The following is a 26,898-nucleotide window of genomic DNA, read 5'->3' as shown; positions in this document are numbered from 1 at the left end:
AACATACATACATAAAATCATACATGTATGTTTGTATGTATGCATGTATGTATGTTTGTATCCTGATTCTGTGTGTTCGACACCGTAGCGCCTGAACTACTGGGCCGATTTTGATGGATGGGGTGTCAATTGATTCGTCGTAAAGGACCAGGTGACATAGATTTTATTTTATACGAAAAAAAATTACCTAACGGATGTCAAAAAAGTAGGGGTCTCCAAAATTTTTTTCGCTATCGTACCGAGTGGGATGTGAGTGAAAGAGGAGAAAATTCTGAGCTCATGAATGTGTACAACAACATTAAAATATACCAATAGTGACAGAAAAACAATTTTACGCTAATATTTCAGACGATCGTAGTAGTTTTCAACTTTTATTATATAAATACTTGTATATTATATAAATTGTAACATAATATCTATTAAGCTTTGTTTCATATGTACTGTCTATCTTTGCTATTCTATACTCCCTTTACAACCTCTCGCACTGGCAAGGGTCACTGGTAGAGATCTCTTATAGAGATAAGTGCTTCCCTGTCCACTTTTTCTTTCTTTTTCTCTTTTTTGTTACAACTTTCTGGTACAAGTAAAATTAAATAAATAAATTATTACCTACTCGATGTTACCCACATCTTCATCCAGGTATGAAAAGATTTTCGGAAATCCCGTGGGAACTCTTTGATTTTCCGAGACAAAAAATAGTCATGTCCCATTCCGGAATCAAAGCTATCTTTGTACCAAAAGAATAGATGATATAATATCCGCGGATTTTAATCTTTATTTTTACCCGGGGCCCTATCACTTCTGTCGACGTGGATTTAGGTTTTTAAAAATCTATGATAGGAACTCTATGATTTTCCGAGATATAATTAGCCTATAGGTTTTCTTGACAGACACGGCGGACGGACGGACAGACAGACAGACAACTAAGTGATCCTATAAACGTGCCATTTTTCCTTTTGTGGTACGGAACCCTAAAAACGAACGTTTTTTCTTTCTTTCTTTTTCTTTGTACGCTTGTCTCTGGGATGCGAGCTATTTCTGTACCAAATTTTGCCAAAATTGGTTAAACAAGTGGACCGTGACAAGCGTGCAGACAAACAGACACACTTTCGCATTTACATTAAAATAGAAAGGATTAAGGCATTTATAAAACGAAACAAGACATCTTTTATATTTATTTACATAATGATTTAAATAAATTAAAATTTTAAAACTTACTCTATTTACACATTATTATTATTAAAATAGCTTATACTAATTATAATTATTGTGCTGCTATAAGTATATTAATTATAGCAACATTGACATCCTATCCTATTACATCCGCAATTGCACATATTTGCCCACACAATATACACTGTACCATTTTTGATAGAACTTTCATCAATATTATCAATAATCACACGAGGTTGTTGACTATTGAGTTCTGTTTTAACAATAATAGGTTCACCATAGTACATTTTGACATATCTTTCAATTACTCTTTGAATTTCTTCATTCGTATACTGTGTGTTTTTATAATTAACTACAGGACAGAAATTCAAAGCTTGTAATTTATTAGTTTCAAGTATAATCTTTGCTTTTATAATTTTTACTGCACTCGGCCACATGTGTAAATATATATCTGGGTCGTCAGTTTTTAAATAACTCGCTTTAACAATCTTTGCTGGTTCATACTGAATTGCACTTATATTATTTAAAGGTATTGTTATTATCTTGTCATTTAATATATTGGTTAATACATTTGGTAGTGTTATGTATTTCATTAAGTTATTGTTTATTTCATTAATGTTACTAAGATTTAGTGGTTCTATATTTTCATCATTAGTTTTTTGTAGCGTATTTAAATATGGTTGATTAACTGTGTATGCCTCATTTGAGAGATTTTCTACTATTGTAGGTTTTATTATTTGGTTATTTTGATAAATATTTCCATATTTTGATGGTGTTGCAGACTGATAATAATTATTTGGCAATGGATTTAGATGTGATCTAGGAGCAGTTTCTTTTTCTGTGGTAAATATTCCGTAAGGATATGGTAACGTTGTAGAGCTTAATAAATCTGGATTGTTATTTGATTTTAATTGTGTTTCATTGGTATCTAACGTTGGAATATGAGTATGGGGTATTGTTGAAGCCTTTGTTGAGATTTGTGTAGAATCTGTAATATGTGGCATAATTTTTGGTTTTTGATTAAATGGTGGTGGAGTTGTGAACGAACTGAAAGGCTGATAACCTATAAATGATGAAGGTGTTTGTGTACTTGAAGGTATTGATGAAGTATATGTTGGGGTTTGTATAGAATCTGTAACATCTGGTATAAAATTTGGTTTTTGAATAAATGGTTTTGTGAACGAACTAAAAGGTGGATAACCTATAAATGATGAAGGTGCTTGTGTACTTGAAGGTATTGATGAAGCATATGTTGGGGTTTGTGTAGAATATGTAACATCTGGTATAAAATTTGGTTTTTGAATAAATGGTGGTGGAGTTGTGACAGAACTAAAAGGTGAATAAGCTGCTAAAGATGAAGGTATTTGTGTACTTGAAGGTATTGATGAAGCATATGTTGGGGTTTGTGTAGAATATGTAACATCTGGTATAAAATTTGGTTTTTGAATAAATGGTGGTGGAGTTGTGACAGAACTAAAAGGTGAATAAGCTGCTAAAGATGAAGGTATTTGTGTACTTGAAGGTATTGATGAAGCATATGTTGGGGTTTGTGTAGAATCTGTAACATCTGGTATAAAATTTGGTTTTTCATTAAATGATGCTGGAGTTGTGAGAGAACTAAAAGGTGGATAACCTATAAATGGTGAAAGTATTTTTGTACTTGAAGGTATTGGTGAAGCGTATGTTGGCGTTTGTGCCGAATCGGTAACATCTGGTACAAAATTTGGTTTTTGAATAAATGGTGGTGGAGTGGTGAGAGAACTAAAAGGTGGATAACCTATAAATGCTGTAGGTATTTGTGTACTTGTAGGTACTGATGAAGTATATGTTGGGGTTAGTGTTGAATCTGTAACATCTTGTATAAAATTTGGTTTTTGAATAAATGGTGTTGTGAGAGAACTTAAAGGTGAATAACCTGTTAATGATAAAGGTATTTGTGGACCTGGATATGAAACTTTTGCTGCTAACGATGGTGATGGTAAAGGGTAGAATGCAGATTGTAGAGGTACAGAATTGGATTTGATTCCAAGAGGGTATGAAAAAGGTGGCATGGGTGTTATTTTACGCTTACCATCCAAATTAGCCCATGTAATTTTGTCGTTAACCATTGGAGATAAATGAGAATTTTTTGGATTAAGTAGTGGTGAAATGGTTTGTTGACTGTCTTGAAAATTAGAAAAGCTAAGGTTTGGTACACGTGTATTAATGTGATCTTTTGTCAACGCAGGAAGATATGTTTCCAAAGGTCTTTTAGTAAATTCAGGCGCGTAATACATGTTTGATGGTAAACCATTAAAACAAGGTGATAAATATGGAGTTTGTAATTTTGGTTTAGAAATAGATTTAGAAAAAGGCAACCCAGTATTAGATGCAGATGGTGGGTTGGCAATAAGAGTATTAATGGCAGTGGTAACTGAAGGTATTGTATTCGATGATGTAGGTGTTAAATTTTGTGATGGTTCTTCATTTTTACTTTTAATAACCTTACTGTATGGTAATAAAGAAGACAACACGTTATTAAATTTATTTGGGGAAAAATTTAAAGGAGATGTAACGTGCGAATGATAACCTGAAGGTGATGAATCTACTGGTAAATTATCATGTGATATTGATGTTAGGTCAAAAGGTATTGATTCCGTACCTAAACTCAGTGGTGTACCATTTACTAAATTTGGTGAAGTTGTTAAATCAGATGGAGTTACTTCTGATAATGATATTTCTGTGGTCTTATTTGGTAAATATTGAATGTCCTGTAAATAGTACTTATTTAATTTGTTTGTCGGAGAATTTGGAAATAAAAAAGACGTTTCGAAACTACGCCCAGGTAAGATAGAATTTGATGTAGCAGCGCTATAAGGCATTTTATCTGAACTTTTTGGTGTAGACACTATTTCACTTTGCGAATATAATGGTAAATTGGGCATGAACATTTTATTATTTGCTAAATTGTCTGTTTTGTATCCTGAAAAGAAAGAAGGCAATGTGTTATAAGATTCAGGAGGTTTAAGATGTGAAAGATTATTCATTGACAAAATTGGCGATTTTGGCAAACCTAATTTGGATATAGTTGGAAGATTTGATTGGAACGCCAATTTAGGTACTGCATAAGCAGAACCTATATTTGGAGTTTGGTGAAAAGATGTAGGTTCAGTGTAAGTAACTTGACCAGGTAATCCATATTTAGGTATGTTTTTATAATTGGAAGAAAATGGACCTTGTGACTCATACCTTTTGTCATATTTTGAGGTAAGTTGTTGGTAGAATGGAGAATATGTATATTTTGTATCTAAATTTAGTGTAAAATCTCGAGGTTTCTCAAGAGAAGATAATGTAGGAAGAAATTCGGGTAATATTGGAAATTCGGAAATTTGTGGTATAAAATTTTGTGATACTAAAATATTTGTACCTCTTGATTTAGATAACGGATTTGTCAAAGTTGAGTATTTGTCTCCATAAGAAGAAATAGGTCCTGTTTTAGGCGAGTATGGTACAAACTGGAAAGTACTTTGCGATTGTGTAGTAGAACTTAGTTTAGCATTGATAGGTGATACAGGTGATAAATGTGGATAATTTAAAGTGTCCTTAGATGATTTGATATCATGTTTTGGGGCAGGTGTTAAAATTGAACGCTCTGGCGCAGCGAAAATAGAATTTGATGGAAATTCGTTCACGTATGTTACTACATTGTGCGGCAAAGCTTTATAGAAAGGTATTTTTGAAGAATGATGGTGTGATGTTAATGGCATTGTGCTAAATGGCCAACTTGCATAACTGGAAGTTGCCTTTAAAGGTTTCATTGGCATTATACTGTTACTATAGCATGGTGTAGGTTTATATGTATCTTTGTCTTCTTGTTTTAAAGATGAAACAGTTTTAGATTGCTTTGATGTCAGTAAACCTTCCGATGCAAAAATAGGTTTTACGGAAGCCGTGCTTCTAAGCAGTGGTGTATGTATATGTTTAGCTGGCATTGTTATTGATAAAGGTAACACTGAAGACATATCTATCATATTTTTATTCGGAATAGTATTTGAAGCGAGAGATTCCAAATTCGATGAATAATTATTTTGAGAATCAGCTGTAGATCTTTGTTTGTTACTAAATTCTTGTTTCGGAGGGAAAAGATAGGATATTAATTTAGATTTTGGCTCGTATTTATCTTCTGCTATGTATGGCGTTTCTGGTGTTGAATGACAAGGTAAAAATGTACTTATTGATGAATCAGTAGTTGATTGTGGCAATAGTGAGATGGTTGACAAGTCATTAAGAGGTACTATGGTTTCGTCCTGTACTGAAACGACTGGTGTAGAAGAAAAAGGATAATAAGCAGCCATTGGAGTAATTGAGAAAGAAGAGGAAGGATTAGAAGAATCTGTAATAGTTGGAGCTATAGTTGGAGATATAAATTTAGGCAATGAACTTTTAACTTTTTGGCTGTATGGATTAAGTACCGTTGGTGATACATTTTGAAGTGAAGCTTTATTTAGACCTATAGGAATAGAGTTAAAGTTATTTGGAAGCCCAGTTACAATTAAATCTCGAGCCAAGGGTTCAGTTTTTGGTGCTAGAGTATGAGACGTATATGGGCTTTGTTCAAAAAATCCTGGTGTTGATTTACAAGGAAATAATGTATTTGTTGATGAATAAGCAGAAGATTGAAATAATAATGGGTTACTTGATAAGACATTAGAAGAGACTGCAGTTATATGCTGTAGTGGAATGTCTGGTACAGAGGAAAAAGGATAATAAGCAGTCATTGGATTAACTGGTAAAGTTTCATAGAAAGCAGGTATCTTTGAATGGTGTCGGTATGGCGCTAAAGGCATAATGTTATACGGCAAAGTTACATAATTTGAAGATGCCTTTGAAGGTTGCGTTGGATTTATACTGTTACTATAGTATGGTTTATATGTATCTTTGGCTTCTTGTATTAAATATGGTACAGTTTTAGATTGCTTTGATGGTACTAAAGCTTCTAATCCAGACATAGATTTAAAAGAAGTTGTGTCACTAAGCAACTGTGTATGTTTATGTTTAGCTGGTATCGTTGTTGGTGAAGATAACACTGAAGACGTACCTATAATATTTTCATTTGGAAATGCCTTTGTAGCGAAGGGTTCTAAATTAGATGAAGGAATATTCCAATAATTAGCTGCAGAGTTCTGTTTATCTGTATCTTCTTCTTTTGGAGGGAAAAGATAGGATATGAATTTAGATCTTGGTGCATACTTATCTTTTGATTTATATGGTCTTTGTTCAAAAAACTCTGGTGTCTGATAAGGTAATAATGAATTTCTAAATGACTCTGAAATAGATAGTGGCATTAATGAATTAGTTGATAAGTTATCATAAGGAACTATGGTTTTGTCTTGTAGTGGAATGACTGGTACAGAAGAAGAAGGATGATAACCAGCTATTGGAGTAACTGAGAAAGAAGAGGTAGGATAAGTAGAGTCTGTTATCGTTGGGGATATAAATTTAGGCACTGAACTTTTAACTTTTTGGTTATACGGATTAAGTTGTGTTGGTGATAAATTTTTAGGTGAAGCTTTACTTACACTTGTAGGGATGGAGTTAAAGTTATTTGGAAGCCCTGCCACAATTAAATCTTGAGCCAAGGATTCCGTTTTTGGAGCTACAGTATGAGATATATATGGCCTTTGTTCATAAAATCCTGGTTTAGACGGAAATAATTTATTTACTGATGATTCTGGCAATAATGAGTTGGTTGATAAATCACCATGTGAGATTGTGGTTATATCCTGTAGTGGACTAACTGGTACAGAAGAAAAAGGATGATAACCAGCCATTGGAGTAACTGAGAAAGAAGAGGAAGGAAAAGTAGAGTCGGTTGTTGTTGGGGATATAAATTTAGGCAATGAACTTTTAACTTTTTGGTTATACGGATAAAGTTGTGTTGGTGACACATTTTGAAGTGAAGCTTTACTTACACTTGTAGGAATGGAGTTAAAGTTATTTGGAAGCCCTGTCACAATTAAATCTTGAGTCAAGGATTCCGTTTTTGGAGCTATAGTATGAGATGTGTATGGCCTTTGTTCAAAAAATCCTGGTTTAGACGGAAATAATTTATTCTTTGGTGATTCTGGCAATAGTGAGTTGGTTGATAAATCACCATGTGAGACTGTGGTTATATCCTGTAGTGGAATAACCGATACAGAAGAAAAAGGATGATAACCAGCCATTGGAGTAACTGAGAAAGACGAGGAAGGATAAGTAGAGTCGGTTATCGTTGGGGATATAAATTTAGGCAATGAACTTTTAACTTTTTGGATGTATGGATTAAGTACCGTTGGTGACACATTTTGAAGTAAACCTTTATTTAGTCCTATAGGAATAGCGTTAAAGTTATTTGGAAGCCCAGTTACAATTAAATCTTGAGCCAAGGGTTCAGTTTTTGGAGCTACAGTATAAGATGTATATGGCCTTTGTTCAATAAAACCTGGTTTAGACTGAAATAATGTCTTCACTGATGATTCAGTATTAGATTGTGGCAATAATGAATTGTGATGATGTGAGACTGGGGTTATATCATGTGGTGGTATAACCGCTACAGAAGAAAAAGGATAATAAGCAGCCATTGGAGAAGCTGGGAGAGTAGAAGAAGGATAAGAAGATGAACTTTTGACTTTTTGGTTATAAGGATTAAGTGCTGTTGGTGAAACATTTTGAAGTAAATCTTTATGTAGACCGATAGGAATGGCATTAATGTTATTTGAAAAACCTGTTTTAATTAAATCTTGAGCCAAGGGTTCAGTTTTTGGAGCTACAGTATAATATCCATAGGGCTCTAAAATGTTAGGTGTTTGATCTGGTTGTGACACACCTTTAAGATTTAGTAGAGATTTTGATTTCGATGGCGAAAAATCGAATGAAGTTCTAAATGGTTTACTGTTTATTAATGGTTTATAGTTTTGTAAATGTGGTTGAGAAATGATTCGTACATCATTTGATCCAAGTTTTCTTAGAGGAATAGTTTCTGGAGTTATAGACTTCAAACATTCAAGTATTTGTGGTTCATTTACATATTTAATGATTGGTTCAATAAGGTAATCTTTTTGTAGTACATTATTTGTTACACCATCTTCTATTTTTAATACATTATTAACAGCAGTAAAAGATTCTATAGGTTTTGTTGGTGCAGTAGATATAGCATATTGGTTTTTATTAGCTAAATCTATTTTGCTTGTTAATGGCGTTAAATTATGTTTAGCTTGTGATAAATTACTTAGATATATGTTATAGTATTGATTAATTGGTAGTGCATTCGTGTTGAGTTTTAAAGGTATGTTTGTTGGTATGTGAAGATGACCATTAGTAGGTACAAATCCTGCCATTATATACTGACGGCTAGGTAGTGCATTATAATTACCTAATAAAGTGTCTCCTTTGTCTGTCAAATCTTGTGGAGTAGCAGGAGTATTTGATATTTCTACTGTTGGTTTATCATATCCTTCCAAAGTTAATATATTTTTATAAGCACAGGGATCTAGCACATAGTATGCATTTGAACCAAAATATGGTACATAACTTTTAATTTTTTTACCATTATATGGATAATATGGTAATAATGTTGTTGGGCTAGAAATTGTATTATATGTATTAGTATCAAATGGCTTGTTATTATAATTCACATAATTTTCGGTGTGCTCTTTACTTTTATCAGACAAAGTGATACCAATTTGATTTCGGTCAACTTCATAATCTTTCGAATTATCCAGAGTTTTTAGTAAACTCTCTTTTCTAAATTGTGGGAAGATTTCTATTTGTGGATTTTGGTTATGATTATTGTCTGGATTCACTTGAGGAAAATCTAAAATACTTTCTGCTTTCTTACTAGCGACTGGTTCTAGATACGTAACTATATTTTTGTATTTGGATAGCAGGGGCTTTGACGTATTTGGAGTCTGAACATATTTTAAAGAACCAAGTGTGTAGAGATTTTTAGCTTGGTTAATATTTGATATTAGATCATGGTAGTATAGTTTGTTTTCTTGCAAATCTTTATGCCCATGTAAGCCTGAATTGATTGGATGTAAGAACTTATTTGGCCACTGCATAAGTGTATCAAAGTTATTAGTTTGATTTAAACTTTGAAAGCTAGATTGATTTTGTTTACTGACGTCGCCATTTTGTAAAAAGTTCCAAGGATGAATATGAGGGTATTGTCTGTTACCAAATAATTGGTAATTTTTATTATTATAAGGTTGTGTTTTTAAATTGTTATTATGTGCATAAGTCTCAGGTATTTTTTTCATGTTTGTATCAAAATTTGGAAAGTTATAATGGTTCAGGTTTACAAATTTGTAACACGGGACTTGAGATTTAACACTTGCTTTTGGTGAGAGTTTAGATAATTCATTTTCATTGACCTCTTTTGTAACAATGGAAGGTATGGTAGCGTCATGTAAGTTAGTTGCATAGGTCCTATATTGTATTTCTTTGTTATTTATTGTTCCTGATGTAACTGTAACTTTTGGTTCAGTATCTGAGGTTATCTGAGCTATGTTTGGGACAAGAATATCTTGTACTGTATCAATTATTATAGGCGGTGGTGTAGAAGGTGAAAATACAATTATGTTATCAGTATTTTGATTAAGATTGTTATCTACAGTTACAAAATTACTTTTGGTTTTGAGTCCATTTATCTCATTTTCAAGATCTGTGATATTTTCTATATTATTTATGTTAGGTGTCATTGCAATAACTTCATTGCTTGGAACCGGATTTAACAATATATGATTATCATTTGGTTTGGTACTCATTGTATCGTCCATAATATTAGTAAATTCTATATTAGGGATAATGTCTATAAATCCATTCATTTGAACAGGAGTTAAACTGTTATTTACATCACTGTTATTAGCTACTGCTTGATTCAAACTGTTTGCATCTGCATAAGAGATCCTATTTTCGTTATTTTCAGTTTGATTTGGTTTGGTTATTAAATGAGCAGTCATTTTCCTTAAAATCATATTTTTAGATTCTAAATTTTCCACATTGGGAGATATTTGATCTTCTAGTTTAATATCATCAGTGCCATGTATTAACTGCATATTTGAAATATTTTCTGTTGTATCATTAGAATTTTGAATAAGATTGTTATCAATAGTTACAAAATCACTTTTATCTTTGAGTCTATCTGACTCATTCATTTCAAAATCTATATTGTTATTTATATTATTTGGTTCAGGTGTCATTTCACTTTTATTGCTTGGAGCAGGATTGAATAGTACATTTTTATCATTAGGTTTTGTATCCGTTGCATTGTCCATAACAGTTGCAAATTCTAAATTAGGGTTAATTTCCATAATTCCATCGATCTGAATAGGAGTTATACTATCAGTTACATCACTGTTATTGCCAACTACTTGATTTAAAATGTTTGCATTATAGATCTCATTTTTATTATTTTCGATTTTTGGCACCTTGGTTTCATAAATTATTTGGGTTATATCATTGATTAGATTAGCAGTCATTTGCCTTGAAATTATACTCTCAGGTTCTAAATTTTCTGATCTTCTGGTAGATATTTGATCTTCTGGTTTTGTATTATCAGCGCTATATATTAACAGCATATTTGGAATATTTTCTTCTTCCTCATAAGAACTTGGTTTTAATTGTAATTCAGAAGTTGTTTTAGTCTCAGGTAAGTTGATATTTGGTAAATTATAAACAAGAGTATTCTCTTGATTAGTTTCTTGATCTGTGACACTGTTCACATAATTACTTCCATTGTTTAAAATACCTGTATTTACAGAGTCTGTCATAATGTAGCTATTATCAGGTTTATTAATAGTTGAATCAATATTTTGCTCGTCTAATTTAGGTAAAGCAAATCCAACATTACTGTCAGAAAGATTTGTAATGTCAACTTTATGTTCTGCCTTATCCTTTATATTTTGCATATCTTGCATATCTTGCACAATATTATTTTCATGTACTCCTTCTGATAGTACAGTAACATCTTCATAAATATCTTTTAAGTTTGTATCCCTTTCTTTTGCTAGTATGAACTCTTGTGACTCCAAAGATTGTGTCTCTGGATAATATACTTTAGGTTCACTTATTGCACTATCTGTGTAATCAAACTTGCTTACTTCTGGTTCAGTAGTAACATCTTTACCAGGTATGCTGTCTAAATAAGCGATTTTATTAAATTCTGGGTTACTATTAACTTTTTGATCTACTTGTACTTGAGAAGGTTTTTCTAGATTTTTCAAACACAAACAATCCTTTTTATTGTGACCTAAACAAAAATAATGTGTATATTTCAGAATAGAATCACGGAATATCTTTTTGTTTGTGAAAATGTAACCAATGTATTGAAAACTATAATTTGTGTACAAATAGAAATATACTAGTAACTCGAACCCTGCACCATGTTTTTGGATATCTTTCATTAGATTTATTATTTGGTCATCGTATCCTGCTAAAGAAATAGTAGTTGCAGTTGTAACATTCGATATATAATTGTTTTCTTCACTGTTTCTGATGTAATCATGTTGATGATCTTTAGTATTGATATAATTGTGAACTTCTCCTCCATATCCATCTTTAAAATTAATATATTCTATTATATTACGTTCATTAGGACTGTTGTTAATATTAAATTGTTTACCTTTATCATTTTCAAAATAAATAACTTGTTTATTAGCAACATCTCTATACTCATCTTCATAGTTAGGATTGCCAATTGTATGATGTCTATTAGAGTATAGTTCTATATAAGATTCTTTAGGATCTACATCGATATTAGTTGTTCTAGCTACGTCAAGATTCCTGGAATATTCGACTCCATGATCAAGTTTCCTGGAATGTTCGTGTCCACATTGATCACATGCATCAGCGTAAGACGCTGCACATCCTAATATACCTGAAAAAGGAAAGATAATATCAGGGAGATTGCATCAAAAGCGGTAGCTGCAGCAGAAATGGCTGAAACTGGTAAGCGGCGCAAGTATGCCTCTGTTAGCGAGAGTTACATTTTGTTCCGTTTGCCGTGGAGATCCCGGGGCCATGGAGTCTTAGTGCACAAAAAAATTTACGAGACATTTCACCGCGATTATTAGCCCCATCTGGTGACAGAAATGCTAGCTCATGTTTAGCGCAAATAATCTGCCTAACTAAATGCAGCCAGTATTCTTGGCACCCTTTCCACGCGAGAATGTTTGTACAGTAATTAGTTAAGGCTAGCTTTAAGTTTTATTGTAACATTTAAAAAAAAGAAGGAAGTATCTTTCTATCAAACGTCAAAACACGCGCTTAGTATGCGAGCTTCTATGAAACAATGTATTTGACATGCTTTTTTGACCCGACTGCGGCAAAGCCAAAAGGAAGGGTTATGATTTTAGCAGTCTGTAATGATCTAAAGGTATATCTATACTAATATTATAAAGAGGAAACTTTTGTATTTTTGTATGTTTGTATTGAATAGGCTCAAAAACTACTGGACCGATTTCAAAATTTCTTTTACCATTACTTAGAGGGATTCTTATTTTATTTATTTATTTTATTTAAACAGCTTTATTGCACAAAAAATACAAAGATAATAAATGATACAATTTTAGAAATGCAAAGGGCGACCTTATCACTAAAGTGATCTCTCCCAGGTAAATATAAATGTACTACAACATTAAAATATACCAAGCGACAGAAAAACAATTTTACTCTAATATTTCAACGTTTATTAAAACGATCGCAGTCGGGTTGTAGTTTTCAACTTTATTCGTCTTTGTCATTTGCAAGGGATTACGTAACAGAGAGAGACCTATACTAACTTCTCTACATGGATAGAGTCTTAAATACGCTCCAAATAACAAAAGTCATAACTTCTCTCTCAATAGAAAATGGCGCCTTACGGTACTGAACGGAGTTTTCCTTGGGGCTTTTAAAAACCGTTTAAAACGCCATAAACATAAGCTAACTGCTTACAAGTCAACTGCAGACGGCTTTAGGGCTTTGTTTATGAATAAAAATACCTTAGTATTTCTTCGTTCTAAGTTAACCATAGAATTCTATATCACACTAATATAAAGGAGAAAGTTTGTATGTGTGTGTGTGTGTGTGTGTGTGTGTGCGTGTGTGTGTGTGTGTGTGTGTGTGTGTATGTTTGTTACTCCTTCATGCAAAAACTACTGGACGGATTGGGCTGAAATTTAGAATGGAGATAGATTATACCCTGGATTAGCACATAGGCTACTTTTTATCCCGGAAAATCAAAGAGTTCCCACGGGAATTTTAAAAAACCTACATCCACGCGAACGATGTCGCGGGCATCAGCTATTTAGGATATAATATACGAGGGCGGCACTGAAAATTTCGGGAATCAAGGAAGTGACACAACATTACTATTTAAAAAATTATTTATTGCTTTTTGAAGTATTCTCCGCAAAATTTGACACATTTTCCCATACGATGAAACCAATCATTGAAGCAACCATTCCATTCGGAAGTTGGGGTCTCCAAAATGTATAGTTGGGGTTTCCATAATAGTTATCTGCCTGTCAAATTTCAGCCCGATCCGTCCAGTAGTTTGAGCTGTGCGTTGATAGATCAGTCAGTCAGTCAGTCATCTTTTCCTTCGTCCACGAATCTCAACGGACGGATAGTACTACGCAAGAGATATTATAGTGAACCAGCCTTTGCCCGTGACTTAGTCTGCGTGACTTACGTTCTTAAAAATCTCGTGTATTTGTCATATCTTTTTGTGTAAAAGCCGATTCACACGCGCGCACGTACACGTGACACGTGCGTAATGACGCGCGTGAATCCGTACACATAACTGCACGCATTACGTCTACGCGAACGTTGGCCACGCAAGCGGTATGCCATGTCTCATACACTTCCATACATTACCCCACGTCCACACACTGCCCGTGTGGCATGGGAAGGAGTGAGGAACAGAGGCAGAGACGTAGTGTGGCTGCGTTACTCGCATGTTTCTCGTTCACGTCCATCGCACCCTATTTTGTCGGTAAGTATGCAATAGCGCGCACGCTGCCAGTTTCGACGTCTATCGCGTTGAAAAGGCAAGCAACCTAGTGCGGTGGCGTCGCGATTAATTGCGCGAGTAGAGCAGTGTGTCGACGGGGGGGTTAGAACGCAATGCGACGCGCTACGTTTACGCTTACGCAGCATGTATGACCGGCGCTTAACCTGCCTGTGAAAATCCTTAAAACCCAATATCCCGAAATATCTATATCTTTATAATAAGTAGAAAATCTAAATAGCTACCAGTTTTCTTAAATATGTAAAGCATGAAAAAAGATGGACTTTCATACAATTTTCCCGCCTATTCGTCCTTCACCTGCGTACAGGCAGACGGAATGGAATGGAACTGGGAATCAAACTCTGGACTTCCCACAGAGGCCGACGTCTTAACCACTGGGCTATCACGGCATTTCAGTTGGGTAATAAAACAGAATACAGTAAGTATGGTAGGAATACGGATGTAAAAGGTGACGGGAGGAAATAAAACGACGATGAATTTAAAACGGGACTTTTACGCGCCTGCATAAATTAACGACTCTATACCTTTTCGTACGTTTGGCAAACTTCGCCGAGTCTCTTTGCCACCCGTTACAATTCCTGCCCGGCTAGCATGGGCAGTAGATAAAAATTATATCCCCGATTATATCCACTGATTTGTATGACATCAGTGGATATAATCGGGGGATATAATTTTTATCTACTGCCCATGCTAGCCGGGCAGAAGTTAAAAAACTACTTAACAATGAAATCTTGGATCACAAGGAAATACAAGCTTAATACTACGTAAGTGCCCAAATAAAGGTATACACCTAGGTATAATGTTTCCTTCCCGACAAGTGAAGGTTACAGAAACTAGAAAAGAGCTGATAACTTTCAAACGGCTGAACCGATTTTCTTGGACTGTAGCTAAGAACACTCTCGATCAAACCACTTTTCAAACAGAAAAAACTAAATTAAAATCGGTTTATCAGTTTAGGAGCTACGATATCACAGACAGATACACAGATACACCCCCTCTTTTTGGGTCGGGGGTTAATAATAAAATTTCAAACCAGATTTAAATTGTAAGCGAGCCTTTGTAAAAACGGTTCGTTTAAAACTAACACAAAGTTGTATGGAGTATGGAATCCAATTATTCATATCGAAATATCCGGTATTCGTTTACAAATTGAAACTATTTGACTTTAATTGGATTTATTCATGTGGAATATAGTAACATTTTACCATCGGAAGGTAACTTAGTTAACTGTAAATATGAAGGGATAAACTTAGTTAAGTTCTGTAAATATGGAAGGATAAAGTTAGTCGACCGAAACGAGGTCTCTTGAGTGTACCTACTTGAATTTGCACTTGTCCGTTCGTCTGTCTGTCAGAGCCTTATAACTTCTGAATTACAGAACGTAATAACTTCAAACATAATATGTTTAAACTGATAGCTTTCAGGTGAATCATCATGGTCAACCCAATTCCGCCACACTACTGAGTACGGGTCTCCTCTCAGAATGAGAAGGGTTTAGGCCATAGTCTGCCACGCTGGCCCAATACGGATTGGCAGACTTCACACACCTTTGAGAACATGGAGAACTCTCAGGCATGCAGGTTTCCTCACGATGTTTTCCTTCACCGTTAAAGCAAGTGATATTTAATTGCTTAAAACGCACATAACTGAAAAGTTAGTGGTGCGTGTCCGGGATCGAACCCCCGACCTCCGATTAGGAGGCGGACGTTCTAACCACTAGGCTATCACAGCTTTTCAGCTGAATATTACACAAAAAATTATAAACACTAAAACCTTTTAATTCTACATTTAATTTTACAAGCTTGTGCTGTGGTTGCGACTTGTGGTCTGTCAACTGCACAGCAATACAAAATATGCTAGCGTCGCGTCGCTTTTACACTGGTCGCCTGGTTGATATAAAATTGTTAATTCTGTATGCGGATGACAGACCGTAACCCAGGGGTTTTTAACCCCCGACCCAAAAATAGGGGTGTTATAAGTTTGACGTGTGTATCTGTGTATCTGTCTATTGCATCGTAGCTCCTAAACTAATGAACCGATTTTAATTTAGTTTTTTTTTTTTGTTTGAAAGGTGACTTGATCGAGTGTTCTTAGCTATCATCCAAGAAAATCGGTTCAGCCGTTTGAAAGTTATCAGCTTTTTTCTTGTTCTGTAACCTTCACTTGTCGGGGGTGTTATAAATTTTTAATTTGCACTTGTTACGAAAAATTATATATCTTATACTAAAATTATACAGAGATAATTTGTAAGTTTGTTTGTAGGTATTAATCTCTGGGACTACTGAACCGATTTTGAAAATTCTTTTACCAGGAGAAAGCTACATTATTCCTGAGTGATATAAGCTATATTTTATTTTAAACAAGAGTTTATCTAAAACCCGACTGCGATCGTCTTAATAAACGCTGAAATATTATAATAAAATTGTTTGTCTGTCGTTTGGTGTATTTTAATGTTGTTGTACATTAAAATACCCAAGTAGCCATGAATTCAGAATTTTCTCCTCTTTCATTTGACACCCCACTCGTTACAATAGCAAAAAAATTTTGACGTGACAACGTCTTATAATTCGATAGAGCCGGCTGCACGCACGAAAAAACATGACTCATGCGGCGTTACCTCGCTCTGAGGCGTTCCATGTAAGGCTTAAAGTGCAAGCGAGAGCGCGGAACGAGCGACAAAGAAGCACAATCGGCCTTTGTTGTCACGTTCAACTATCTTCAGTAAACCGACTTTTTTGGAGACCTCCACTTTTTTAGATGTAACATCCGTTAGGTCAATTTTTTTCGTATAAAACATAGCCTATGTCACCCGGACCTTTACAATTGACACCTCATTCATCAAAATCAGTCCAGTCGTTTAGGCCCTAGGATGGAACGCACAGAATCAGGATACATACATACATACATACATAGACTGCTAAAATAATAACCCTTCTTTTTGGCTTTGCCGCAGTCGGGTTAAAAAGTAGAGATCCCTACGAACACTGTAGTAAACTGCAAAGCCGGTGCGGGTCACTAATACCTATTAATTAAATAGATGATGCCTGCGATTTCGTCTGAGCGGATTTAAGTTTAAAAAACTTGCCAAGTGCGGGTCAGACTCACACACCGAGGGTTCCCTACTCAGGTATTTTTTCCGACATTTTACACGATAAATCAAAAACTATTATGGATAAAAATAAATAAAAATCTGTTTTAGAATGTACAGGTAAAGCCCTTTCATATGATACCCCACTTGGTATAGTTACCATACTTTGAATATTTTATACATAAAATTTTATACTTACATATAAAAACCCATGTCATATATTGTCTTCTAAGGTATTTCATATCGGTACCAGAAAAGAATGTAATTTAGATACATTTAGCTTGAACTCTGAAAGTAAATTAAGTATTTAAATTATTTTAAGCCATGATGTCTAGTGGTTGAGACGTTCGCTTCCTATTCGGAAGGTAGGGAGTTCGATTCCGGGCACGCACCTGTAATTTTTCGGAGCTGTGTGTAAGGAATTACATTTATTTATTTCTTTACTAGCTGATGCCCGCGACTTCATCTGTCTGTCTGTCCCCGGGATGAAAGCTAACTCTATACCATATCAAAATCGGTTAAACTGTTGGGCAGTGAAAAGCTAGTAGACAGACAGATAGTGATTAATTATTTATTATTAACTCATTAATTTTGAGACAGTTTTAGTATTTTTTTTTTAATCTGATTATGTATACTTTCGGTATTTTATAATCAGTGTTTTCAATAGGTTCAATGATGAAACTTTTTAAAATTAATTGTTACATCCAAAAGTATAAAAAACAAAACAGGTCAAGAAGTGAATAGGCAACTTCTAGGCAAGCGTGCTCCATCTTAGGCTGCATCATCACTTGCTAGCAGGTGTGATTGCAGCCAAATTTTTAAAAAAAGGTACCTACTTACATTTTTTCCACTTTTTTAACAGCATATAAGTTCAGTTATACTGAAAACTGAACATATAGTGTATGATGACTCAGCCACTACTGTGATTTAGAAAAAAAAAAAGAAAAAAAAAACATAAAAAATTCTTGAACGTTATATTTTGTAAACATTTTTTTTAATCAGTCACCATGAAAAGTTGACTTTGCGGTTATTAAGAAATGTTAAATAAAATTATCAATGCATTGGTTTAATTTGTAATCTAACTTCTGCACTAATATTATAAAGGGGTGAAGTTTGTATGTTTGTGTGTAGAAAGTAATCTCCGAAACTGCTGAACCGATTTTGACAATTCTTTCACCGTTAGAAAGCTACGTTATTTCTGAGTGACATAGGTCATATTTTTTTTTAAACCGGATAATTGCGAGTCAATAATTAATGTAAAGTACATTAATTAATTTGCACACTAATTTATTGGATGAATATGTTGAAACACAAGTGTAAATTAAAAATTTATAACACCCTCTACAAGTGAAGGTTACAGTAACTAGAAAAGAACTGATAACTTTCAAACGTCTGAACCTATTTTCTTGGATTATAGCTAAGAACACTAAGTCAAGGCACCTTTCAAACAAAAAGGACTAAATTAAAATCGGTTCATTAGTTTAGGAACTACGATGCCACAGACAGATACACAGATACACACGTCAAACTTATAACACCCCTCTTTTTGAGTCGGGGGTTTAAAATACTTTTTAGCAGATGTCTACGTCATAATTATAGCTATCTACATGCCAAATTTCAGCCCAATCGCTCCACTATAGTTTAAGATGTGCGTTGATAGATCGGTCAGTCAGACAGTCAGTCAGTCAGTCAGTCAGTCAGTCAGTCAGCTTTTCCTTTGATATAATATATAGATTTCAAAGCTTAGAGGCTTGGTGCAAGGTTGCTTATATGTATCATTTGACGCTAGGTAACCTATATAGATAACGTATGTAATAGCTCGTTCACAGGCTGCGTAAGCGTTGCGTAAGCGTAGACGTAGCGCGTACCATTGCGTTGTAATGTATGGAACTGTATGAAACATGGCACACCGCTTGCGTAAAGCGTGGACGTACGCGTAACCCGGTGTGTCTGGGGTTTACGCGCGTCACTGCGCACGTGTCACGTGTACGTGCTTGTTGTGAATCGGCCTAAAGCCTATTTTTCTTTGATTTCACTCCCCCATAGCCTAATATTTGACATAATATCGTTGATTAAACCGAGATTTCCTTCACTATAGTTCCCTCTGATTTTGTTTTCGGACCCTGAGGCATCGCAAAGGTCTACGGGTCTACATCCCTACATAATCGAAATGCCACGGACTCATATGAAGCGATTCGCTTCCTCGTTCCTAATAGGTACGCTAGAATATGTAATAAATACCCTTTGTCATCCGTTTGCCCCGAAAATCACAATAGTGGGACCTTTAAAAGACGAGTGAATGGGCACCTTTTACAAGCACACTCTATCTTAGGCTGCATCATCATCTACTTTGGTGTAAATATCATTCAAGCGAATGCCTATTTGCATGATCAGCCCATTGCCGGCCCACTACTGAGGAAGGGTCTCTTCTCACAGTGAGAAGGGTTTAGGTCATAGTCTGCCACGCTGGCGCAATGCGGATTGGCAGACTTCACACACCTTTGAGAACATGGAGAACTCTCAGGCATGCAGGTTTCCTCACGATGTTTTCCTTCATCGTTAAAGCAAGTCTGAAAAGTTAGAGGTGTGTGTCGGGGATCGAACCCCCACGTTCTAACCACTAGGCTATCACAGCTTCTTAATGCCTATTTAGTTTTTTTTTTAAAAGTCTGCCGGTGTGTGCCGCTCCTTACACTTAAAAAAAATGAAAAAATCATTTTTACTTTTTTCCCGAGAGTGTTGTAACATCAATTATTCAAATCGCTGGGAATTAAATAACTTTCTACAGGCAATTTTTTGTTTCAATAAATCCGATTTTCCCGCCAAAATTCCGATGTCGGGCAACGAAAGTTTGCCAATCGATACAACTTTGGATTGAAATTCCATTAAAAATTCAGCGAGATGATTTTTAGGGTTCCGTATAAAACAATTTTCGTGTTGTTACTTGTTACCTCTCCGGTCGTGTAGGATTGCTGTCCTATAGGGCTATGAGAGTGCGAGTGACGATATAGCTAGTTTATTCGGCTGCTAATTATGAGTTCGAATCTCGGGTCGGACCAAAAACACATAATCCCACTTTGCACACTTAATATTATAAAGGCGAAAGTTTGTTGAAATTCCATTAAAAATTCAGCGAGATGATTTTTAGGGTTCCGTATATAACAATTTTCGTGTTGTTACTTGTTACCTCTCCGGTCGTGTAGGATTGCTGTCCTATAGGACTATGAGAGTGCGAGTGAGGAAATAGCTAGTTTATTCGGCTGCTAAATTATGAGTTCGAATCTCGGGTCAGACCAAAAACACACACTTTGCACACTTAATATTATAAAGGCGAAAGTTTGTGTGTATGTGTGTGTGTGTTTGTTACTCCTTCACGCAAAAACCACTGAACGGATTTGGCTGAAATTCGGAACTCATCGATTTTTCGGGATAAAAAGTAGCCTGTGTTAATTCAGGGTACAATCTATTTCCATTCCAAATTTCAGCCAAATCCGTCCAGTAGTTTTAGCGTTAAAGAGTAACAAACATCCGTACATACATACAAACTTTCGCGTTTATGTATTTGTATCCGTCTAACTAGCTTTTGACGGCCAATCCGTTTTACTAATAGTACAGATTGCAACGCGGGGACATTAGATACTTTTTATCCCGGAAAATCAAGGAGTTCCCACAGGATTTTTGAAAAACCTAAATCCACGCCGAAGAATTCGCAGGCATCAGCTATTTAGTACAGATATAGCTTGCATTCCGGAGACGGCTACCTATAGGCTACCTATATTTTTATCCCGGAAAATCAAAGATTTCCCACGGGATTTTTATATAACTGAAGTTTACATGGATGATGTCGCAAGCATGAGGTTTTCTTTCTTTCTTTCTTTCTTTCTTTCATAAGTTTACAAAGAAGATATCCCGCATTGTTATCCTAAGAAAACCCATAACAGAATATCCAATGATGAAATTCCACAAACGGTTTTCCTATTTTTCTAAGGTCTTTTCAAAATATACGATCCTCGAAGCAAAATATTATTTCCCCTGGATTTCCCCAGGGCGAACTGTTGGTACATCAATTATTCAAACCTTTCAGGATTAAAAAACTTCCTATAGATAAGTAATAGCTTTGTCTTTGATTCGATAAACACGAATTTTCCCTCCAGATTCCGTTGTATAACAAGAACCGGCCAAGTGCGAGTCAGACTCGCGCACTGAGGGTTCCGTACTCGGGTATGTTTTCCAACATTTTGCAAGATAAATCATAAACTATTATGTATAAAAATAAACAAAAATCTGTTTTAGGATGTACAGGTAAAGCCCTTTCATATGATACCCCACTTGGTATAGTTATCTTACTTTGAAAATGGAAACATATTTTAATTTTTTTTCATGTGACCACAAATTCGCGGTTTTCAGATTTATTCCTGTATTTGTGCTATAAGACCTACCTACCTGCCAAATATCATGACTCTAGGTCAACGGGAAGTTTCCCTATAGGTTTCTTGACAGACAGACAGACAACAAAGTGACCCTATAAGGGTTCCGTTTTTCCTTTTGAGGTACGTAACCCTAAAAAAGGTTTGATCATCCATACTAGTCTTAATATTACCTAATACAGGGTGTAACTAAAACTCTAGCAAAAACCGAAGACAGGTGATAGTACTGATGATTACTGATAAAAAACTACGGTAATTTTTTTAAATCCTGTATTTTTAAAAGTTACAAATAAAATATCTGACTGCCGCTAGAGGTCAACGAACGTTCTGTAAATAGGTCACTCGAAGTCAATGCTGCGACGTAGGTGGGGCATTGACCCGAGTTTTGAACGCTATACAATGCGGGTTACAACCTCCTCCTTATTTGAAGTAGTTAAAAAAAAACAATAATATTTTAAGTGTTTATTTTCAAAGTATATGTTACAAAATGTTACAAATTAACCGATCCGCCCAGTAAATTAGTAGCCAGGTCGGAAGGTACCTTTAACAATGTTGATAGGAGGTCGTTGGAATTTTGGCCAGATCCTGATTGGTGTGGCCGCAATTGTTGTTGTTGTGGCCGCAATTGTTGTTGTTGTGACCGCAATTGTTGTTGTTGTTGACACATCAATTGTTGTTGGCACGGTTGTCGCATTTGTTGAACTGGTTCAGGTTGCATTCGACCTATGGAACCAAAAAAATACAAAATATGTTAGAAACTACAAAGTTAATACTTGTACGCTTCTCCATACAAACATATTACGCCTATTATTCTATCATTTCTTTTTAACCCCCTACCCAAAAAGAGGGGTGTTATAAGTTTGACGTGTGTATCTTTTTTTTTTTTTTTTTTTTTTTTTTTTTTTTTATTGCTTACATATTGCTAGTGACAAACATACATAATATGTTATAAGTAAATTAAATCTATAAAAAAAAACTAACAATTGCAATAGGCCGCAAACTCAGCATGGCCGAGCATTGATGGCAATGCTCAGCGCTGGTTTTCAGTTTGCTCCAAAAATATTGATTAATAAAATAAAAACGCACCTATCTGTGTATCTGTGTTTCTGTGTATCTGTCTGTGGCATCGTAGCTCCTAAACTAATGAACAGATTTTAATTTAGTTTTTTTTGTTTGAAAGGTGGCTTGATCGAGAGTGTTCTTAGCTATAATCCAAGAAAATCGGTTCAGCCGTTTGAAAGTTATCAGCTCTTTTCTAGTTACTGTAAACTTCACTTGTCGGGGGTGTTATAATTTTTTAATTTACACTTGTTATTCTACTTCTAAAACTAAGCCAGATATCGATTAATATATCCATTATCTAGGCGCTGAAATAATGAATAGGTACCTATTATTATTTAGTAAAATTACTGTATTATAGAAGCAGGCGTTATTTTGCGGAAGTCCATGATATACAAGGAACCAAAAGCTTATTTTGCTATAATTCGCCAAACCAACGAAATCTGTATGGTGCAACATGCAGCATGCGACATGCACCGCCCGCCCTCCCACTGATAAACATGCAGGAAAAGCCAGCCACCAAGCAAGCCACACGCACCACCACCACGCAGCACCACACAAATCCCAACACCACTCGACGCACGTTTCGCCCCGACACCGGAGCATCCTCAGGAGATGTAGACCTTACAATGCCTAATTGCAAAAGCCTTATAGCGAAATAAGCTTTTGGTTCCTTGTAGTAAAATTACATTTTTTATTTTGAAATTTATGACCCTAGAAACATACAGAACTACAAAGAACCTACGAAATTGGAAAACTGTTGAATTTAAGGCAAACTTTCCTCGGTAATCATTTCAAATATTTACAGTTATCGTTTATTGAAAAAAATTGCCAAACATTAACGTATTTGATAGTTATCAGCTCTTTTCTAGTTACTGTAACCTTCACTTGTCGGGGGGTGTTGTAAATTTTTAATTTACACTTGTGTAGACTTATTTTATAACTAGAGGATGCCCGCGACTTCGTCCGAGTGGATTTAAGTTCTTAAAGATCTCCTGGGAACTATTTGATTTTCCGGGATGAAAAGTTGCCTATGTCAATTACAGGGACGCAAGCTACCTCCGTACCAAACATATGAATCGATCAAGCGGATGAGTACTTAAGAATCCCGCTGGAACTGTTTGTTTTCCCGGGATAAAAAGTAACCTATGTCCTTCCCCCCCGGAATGTATCCTAAATCTGTACAAAATTTCTTTAAAATCGGTTCAGCGGCTGAGCCGTGAAAGCGTAGCAGACAGTCAGACAGATAGACAGACAGACAGACACACTTTCGCATTTATAATATTAGTATGGATTGTACTGTACTGATCTGACTTTCGTAAGCGCTTTAATAAGTCTAAATCACACTAATATTATAAAGACGAAAGTTTGTATGTGTGTGTGTATGTTTGTTACTCCTTCACGCAAAAACTACTGGACGGATTTGGCTGAAATTTGGATTGGAGATAGATAATATCCTGGATTAGCACATAGGCTACTTTTTATCCCGGAAAATCAAAGAGTTCCAACGGGATTTCAAAAAACCTAAATCCACGCGGGCGAAGTCGCGGGCATCGGCTAGTCGAAGAATAAATACAAATACACATACCTTGGTGTACATGGTAGGGTGGTATCGAGGGGTACATGATGGGGCATGCCAGCGTCGTTAGAGGATCTGAAAAAAAAAAATTAGTGTTAAAAATTGCATTAATAACAAGTTAAAAATTAAAAATTTATAACACCCCCGACAAGTGAAGGTTACAGTAACTAGAAAAATCTGATAACTTTCAAACGGCTGAACCGATTTTTTGGATTATCGCTAAGAACACTCTCAAACAAGCCACTATTCAAACAAAAAAAAACTAAATTAAAATCGGTTCATTAGTTTAGGAGCTACGGTGCCACAGACAGATACACACGTCAAACTTATAACACCACTATTTTTGGGTCGGGGGTTTAAAAGTAAAATTCTTTAATTTTCATCTAAAAAACTAAAGAAAAATATAAATGAATTGAGAACTTCCTTCTGTTTTTTTTTAAAGTCGCTAAAAATTGTTCTTGCTGACTCTACTCAGTAGAACTTCTTTCCGAAACGTTACTATACCACATAGTTGGCGTTCTTTACGGTCGCTTTTCTTTATCAACATAGTAGTAGGAGTTATTTATCTCTTGGGATAATAATGCGGTGGGTTCCGCATACGAGAATGAGATTTCAAATGTAGGCTAATTTACAGTTATTATCATGTCAGTGATAACTCTACGAGACACGGAAGAAACGAAAAGGCCAAATTTTGACCTCCAAAGTCGGTCACCCATCCAGTTACTGACTTGGGTCAATGTTGTTTAACAATCCCAATCGATTGATATGCGTTGTCGCAAGCCACACGTCCCTCCAACCTTTATTTAGTTACTAGACGATGCCCGCGGCTTCGCCTGCGTGGATTTCGTTTTTTTTTTTAATCCTGTAGGAACTCTTCGATTTTTCGGGATGAAAAATAGCCTATGTCCTTCCCCGGGAAGTATCCCAAGTTTGTGACAAATTTCATTAAAATCGGTTCAGCAGTTGGGCCGTGAAAATGTAGTAGACAGACAGACACATTTTAGCATTTATAATATTAAGTACTAGCTGACGCCCACGACTTCGTCCGCGTGGATTTAGGTTTTTCGAAATCTCGTGGGAACTCTTTGGTTTTCCGGGATAAAAAGTAGCCTATGTGCTAATCCAGGATATTATCTATCTCCATTCTGAATTTCAGCCAAATCCGTCCAGTAGTTTTTGCGTGAAGGAGTAACAAACATACACACACACACACACACACACACACACATACAAACTTTCGCCTTTATAATATTAGTGTGATGGAAGAACATGAATTGAAAAACATATATATACGTATATTTAACGCCAACTAAGGTGGTATATATAGTGACGTTTCGGAAAGACTCTACTGAGAAGAGTCGACTTGAAAATTATTTTGCGATTTAAAAAAACATGCTATTAAGAAAAATAAGGACTTACCAAAAACCAAAATTAATATCAAAATTAATGGATACATCTTCTTGTACGTCTTTCCTATTCTGATATCCCGTTATATTATTACGAAAAAAATATATGCCTAGGTACTTTATAAATAGTTCTGATCAAATTCTGTTTCAAACAATTTCCGACTTTATCGTCTGCGGTATAAAGACACTTTTAATTTGATAAAAAGTTTTTAATGTTTATTAAACGGTTGATTAGACGTTTAAATAAAACAGCTCATGTTTATTGTAATATAATAATTTTATTTTACCCGACTGAGGCAAAGCCAAAAGGAAGGGTTATGATTTTAGCAGTCGAGTGTGTATGTATGTATGTGTATGTTTGTATCCAGATTCTGTGTGTTCCACCGTAGCGCCTAAACTACTGGGCCGATTTTGATGAATGAGGTGTCAATCGATTCGTCGTAAAGGCCCGGGTGACATAGGCTACATTTTATACGAAAAAATTCACCTAACGGATGTTACATGAAAAAAAGTGGGGGTCTCCAAAAAAATTTTTTTTGCTATTGTATCGAGTGGGGTGTCAAATGAAAGAGGAGAAAATTATGAGTTCATAAATATAAATGTACTACGACATTAAAGTATACCAAGCGACAGAAAAACAATGTTACTAAGTATAATATTTCAGCGTTTATTAATCTGAGGATCGCAGTCGGGTTTTAGTTTTCAACTTTATCTTGTACTCTACTGGTTTTTATGTTTTTTTTTATTCCGTTACCGACAAGTTATGCTTTGACTACAATCTCACTTGGTGATAAGTGACGATGCAGTCTAAGATACGTGTGGGCTATTTCGAAGGGATATGGTAGTTTTTTCCGTAGCTCAAAAGGAAAAACGGAACCCTTATAGAATCACTTTGTTGTCTGTCTGTCTGTCCGTCGTGTATGTCAAGACACCTATAGGGTACTTCTCGTTGACCTAGAATCATGAAAGGCAGGTAGGTAGGTATTATAGGGAACCTTCAGTGCGCGAGTCTGACTCGCACTTGGCTGGTTATTTAAACCTAAACCCCTCATCGGTTTTACATGGCATCGTACCAGAACGCTAAATCGCAGCACGACTTTGCCAGTATGATGGTAACTAACAGCCAGGGCTAAAGC

General features: G+C 35.4%; 3 protein-coding genes across 3 annotated transcripts in view; 1 reads left to right on the top strand and 2 right to left on the bottom strand.

The window, feature by feature from the left end:
* LOC123879504 (igLON family member 5) overlaps positions 1 to 26,898 on the top strand; it is a 109,282-nt gene that overhangs the window by 12,822 nt on the left and 69,562 nt on the right. The gene's annotated exons all lie outside the window — the stretch shown is intronic.
* Positions 1,400 to 18,175, bottom strand: LOC123879291 (mucin-3A-like). Its single transcript, XM_045926934.1, has 4 exons — positions 18,128 to 18,175; positions 17,491 to 17,579; positions 2,264 to 12,067; positions 1,400 to 1,416 (listed from the first exon to the last, which is right to left on the bottom strand). Exons 2-4 carry the CDS (start codon positions 17,531 to 17,533, stop codon positions 1,400 to 1,402), a joined length of 9,864 nt encoding a protein of 3,287 aa, XP_045782890.1. The 5' UTR covers positions 17,534 to 17,579; positions 18,128 to 18,175.
* Positions 22,166 to 25,865, bottom strand: LOC123879533 (probable basic-leucine zipper transcription factor R). Its single transcript, XM_045927299.1, has 3 exons — positions 25,776 to 25,865; positions 24,366 to 24,431; positions 22,166 to 22,441 (listed from the first exon to the last, which is right to left on the bottom strand). The coding sequence occupies exons 1-3, from the start codon at positions 25,810 to 25,812 to the stop codon at positions 22,209 to 22,211; spliced, it is 336 nt and encodes a 111-aa protein (XP_045783255.1). The 5' UTR covers positions 25,813 to 25,865; the 3' UTR covers positions 22,166 to 22,208.

The sequence above is a fragment of the Maniola jurtina genome, chromosome 28 (assembly GCF_905333055.1).
Source record: "Maniola jurtina chromosome 28, ilManJurt1.1, whole genome shotgun sequence".
Classification (NCBI taxonomy): domain Eukaryota; kingdom Metazoa; phylum Arthropoda; class Insecta; order Lepidoptera; family Nymphalidae; genus Maniola; species Maniola jurtina.
Note: the sequence above shows the minus strand (reverse complement) of the source record. Positions and strands in the feature narration are given on the sequence as shown.

Coding starts and splice junctions, on each gene's coding strand:
- LOC123879291 (XM_045926934.1), bottom strand. CDS start 17,533: ATGAAATACCTTAGAAGACAATATATGACATGGGTTTTTATAT. Junction 12,068..17,490: donor TATGACATGGGTTTTTATAT/GTAAGTATAAAA, acceptor TTCCTTTTTCAG/GTATATTAGGATGTGCAGCG.
- LOC123879533 (XM_045927299.1), bottom strand. CDS start 25,812: ATGTATCCATTAATTTTGATATTAATTTTGGTTTTTG. Junction 24,432..25,775: donor GATATTAATTTTGGTTTTTG/GTAAGTCCTTAT, acceptor TTTTTTTTTCAG/ATCCTCTAACGACGCTGGCA. Junction 22,442..24,365: donor ACCCTACCATGTACACCAAG/GTATGTGTATTT, acceptor TTGGTTCCATAG/GTCGAATGCAACCTGAACCA.